The sequence below is a fragment of the Notamacropus eugenii genome, chromosome 1 (genome assembly GCF_028372415.1).
Source record: "Notamacropus eugenii isolate mMacEug1 chromosome 1, mMacEug1.pri_v2, whole genome shotgun sequence".
Taxonomy (NCBI): Eukaryota; Metazoa; Chordata; class Mammalia; order Diprotodontia; family Macropodidae; genus Notamacropus; species Notamacropus eugenii.
The window spans coordinates 706,684,922-706,688,621 of NC_092872.1; the positions used below are offsets into that span (position 1 = coordinate 706,684,922).

Sequence of the window (3,700 nt, forward strand, 5' to 3'; positions counted from 1 at the left end):
CCCAGGTCCACCCACATCTGACCCTTCCTTTATCTTACCTCAGTTACTTCAAAGACTACGACCCTGAGGACTGGCTTCGCGTGGACCGTGCCACTGGTCGGATCCAGACTAAGCGTGCTATCAACCCAGCCTCACCCTTCCTCAAAGATGGCTGGTACAGGGCCATCATCCTGGCCAGTGATGATGGTGAGGGAATGGTAGGGGGAGGAGGTGAAACCATGATGCTTCCCTTATCCCATGGAATACCATAGGGGACAATGGACAGAGACTACCCTTGCTGGCCATAGCCATGAATTTCATGTTACATACATGTTCCTAAGTACAGAAGTCTGGATGTGAGGTGAGAGTACAGAATGTCTCAGGGTCTAATGGTGCCAGATCCCAAGGGAGATGGATATGGATTCACTGATCCCCATTTGGGGGTATCCTGGAATGTCATGGCTAGAAGGGACTTTTCAGGATCATCTAATTGAACTTCTCCATGACATGGTATACTGTGAGACCATAGTATCTCCCATCTATTCTGATCCCTTCCTAAATAGAAATGCCCTCTCCACCAGCCTGGATGAGTAATGGGTGTCTGACAGCCATTGCCCATAGGAAAAGCAGATTCTCCCAACCCTTTTCCCAAACACCAAGTTCACTATAGCTCACAACTGTATCCTGGGACCACGGACAGAGGTCTGCATCAGGGCAGGGTCAACAGGTCCAGAAATGACATGTAGCCTCCCCCTTCTTGTATCACCAGCCTCCCCACCTCGCACAGCCACGGGGACTCTGTCCATAGAGATTCTGGAGGTCAATGACCATGCACCACTCCTGACCACACCAACCGGTACCCTGTGCAGTGACCCTGGCCAGGGGTCTGGCCTCATCCTCAGTGCTACAGATGAGGACTTGCCTCCACATGGGGCCCCCTTTCACTTCCAACTGAGCCCCAGTTCTCCTGAACTAGCAAGAAACTGGAGCATCAGCCAACTCAATGGTGAGAACCCAACCCTTTTCCTAAAGTTAAGCTAAGGAGTTCAGGATACTTCAGATTTGAGGACTTGGGGGGGAAAAGGAGGAGAAATTAGAGATGAAGTGGCTATATACCAGGACTTGGGCTTGGGATCAGTAAGACCCGGGTTTGAATCCCACCTCAGTCATTTATGAGCTGTGTGACTTAGGTAGATCTCTTTACCTCCCTGAGCCTCAGTGACATCACCTATAAAATGGAACTAATAATGACACCTGATTCATGGACTTGCTGTGAGGGTCAAACAAGCAATGGGCAGAAATCACTATGCCAACCCCCAGATGCTATATGTCAACTATTATAATGAACATCGCCCAGTAGGTGCTCAATAAGAATTTGTAGACTGATGGTGATCAGCCATTCTCAATAGACTGAAAAAGTCAAGCTATTCACTCAAGGTAATACAGCCAACAGCTTGGAGAGCTGGGATCAGAACCCATGTCTCTTGACCAGTGCTATATAGTGACTGAAAGGAGGGTAAGATAGGGGATAGAATCAGACAAGGAGCTTAGAGGGGTGGGGATGAGGAGTGTAAGATGGAAAGAAGCAGAGATGGGAAGGGGGGGGGCAAGGGAGAGGTTATTCTCTCTCTCTCTCCCTCCTCCATAACTCCTTTCCTCCCAGTGACTCATGCCCGATTACGCTTGCGGACAGAAGCTCAGGAGGGGCTGTACAGTCTGACCCTCCTGCTCCAAGACTCAGGGAAGCCCTCTCAGCAGCTGGAACAACTGCTCAATGTGACCGTGTGTCACTGTGGGGAGGCCGGGGTCTGCATCCCTGGGGCAGCTGCCCTTCTGGCCGGAGGCGCAGGCATCAGCCTGGCGGCCTTGGTCATCGCCCTTGCCAGCGTCATCCTCCTACTCTGTAAGTCATCCTTCCCCACCCCTACCCAATCGTGTCCTCCTGCAGAACCTTGTCTGATGCCTCCAGGCTCCTCGTTGAGGGTCTCACTAGAATCCTCACCCACCTCCTCCTAGGGAATCCTACATCACCCAGAGACCCCCATCTACCCCATTTAAGACCCCCCTTCATTCCTCCCACCCACCTTGCATACTTCTAGAGCACACCATCATGTGTTACCCAAAGGCCCCCTGTACTCCCGCATTGAGGGCCCCCTTTGCTTTCCCCCTCCATACCCACTGAAGCTTCTTCTCCGGGGCAGTGCTCATCTTGTTAGTGGCTGTCTTTGAGCGTTTTCGCCAGCAAGTCCAGGAGAAGGGCCTGCTGGATGGGCTGCAGGATGATGTTCGGGACAATATCCTCAACTATGATGAGCAGGGAGGTGGAGAGGAGGACCAGGTAAGAAAAGGGAAGGAGGGGGAGGGAAGGAGAGGGGGGGAGCAGGTGAATGCCAGGGAGAAGGAGGACCTGGAGACAGGTATAAATAGGGAAGGGACCTCTCTTTGGGTTTAGGGAGGGACAGGAATGCAAGGACAAAGATGGAAGACCTACAAGACAGTTTGGGGCTTTCTCCCAAGAACCCAACCTGTTGGTCTGAGGAGAGGTATGATGACTGAAGATTCCAAGTCCCACAATAATAATAAATAATAGCTGGCATTTAAATAGCATTTTAAGGTTTGCAAAACACTGTACATATTATCTCATGTGGGGAACACCACCTCTAACCTGAGGTCAAAAATCTAGAGAATTCTCAGCAAGAATCCAAGGGCTAGCCTGAGTGGTGGATACCCCCAACCGCTGATCAAGTTACCCCAGCCAGGGCTGCACCTTCACCCTACCTCGCCAAGGGAACATACGAAGACTTTGGATATTGCTACAAAGAAGAAGGGTGCAGGGTTGGGAAGGGTGCAGAGGATGGAGCACTGGTCAGGCATCCAAGGACTCAGGTCCTGCTGCCATATCAGTACCCAAATGTCCACTCTATAATGGGAAATACACCATTACTTTCTAGGATTTAGAACTAGAAGGGACTTTACACATGCCTTACTCACATTACAGATGAGAAAATGGGCACCTACAGAGACCAAAGCTAAGAGTCCCATACTGGTACCATATAATTTTTCAAGGTCTGGTGATCCCATGTGTAGGTCACCAAGGTCTGTCTCCCCCTTTCCCAAAAGGCTGGCAAGTAATGGAAACCACAGTGGGTTGGTCTCTGCCCCTCTGTGAGCTGCTCTGGTAAGACCAGGAAAAGGGAAAGAGAGGCTGCTTAAGTAGTGGTCATTTGTCCGATGCTACAGGACGCCTATGACATCAACCAGCTTCGGCATCCTGCAGAGCTAGTGCCTCAGACCTCCTTGCGGGGCAGACCACCTCTGCGAAAGGACACCCCCTATCACCGGGTACCTCCACAGCCCTCCCGCGCACTGCCCACCAGCCCCTCGGACATTGCTGACTTCATCAGTGATGTAAGTGTTCCCAGGGTGAGGGATGGGATGCGAACCCTCCTGGTCTTTCTGGGATTCTTACCTCCTATTATGTCTCAACTATCCTGACTCCTGTTCTACACTCAAAGGAAAGGTGATTGACAGGAAAATCTCCCTTTCTTCTTAGGCAGTGACTGGACACAGCCTTGTAAAAACCCCTGGGGCCAGTTTCCCATGACCCCCCCCCTTATCCCCAAAGCAAGAAATTGTCCCTCTAGTGTGCTTCCCCTAATGTGTGTTTTCACAGAGCTCATTAATGGTGTTTCATGCCTTCTCTTATGGATAATCCTCATAG

At 50.9% G+C, this 3,700-nt stretch overlaps 1 protein-coding gene across 2 annotated transcripts in view; it reads left to right on the forward strand.

Moving 5' to 3' along the window:
* CDH15 (cadherin 15) overlaps positions 1-3,700 on the forward strand; it is a 31,115-nt gene that overhangs the window by 25,380 nt on the left and 2,035 nt on the right. For both annotated transcript variants that reach the window (XM_072636542.1, XM_072636534.1), the window contains exons 9-13: positions 44-186; positions 749-985; positions 1,643-1,882; positions 2,181-2,317; positions 3,220-3,387. In XM_072636542.1, coding sequence (XP_072492643.1) covers positions 44-186; positions 749-985; positions 1,643-1,882; positions 2,181-2,317; positions 3,220-3,387 — 925 coding nt within the window. The remainder of the gene's footprint in view (positions 1-43; positions 187-748; positions 986-1,642; positions 1,883-2,180; positions 2,318-3,219; positions 3,388-3,700) is intronic.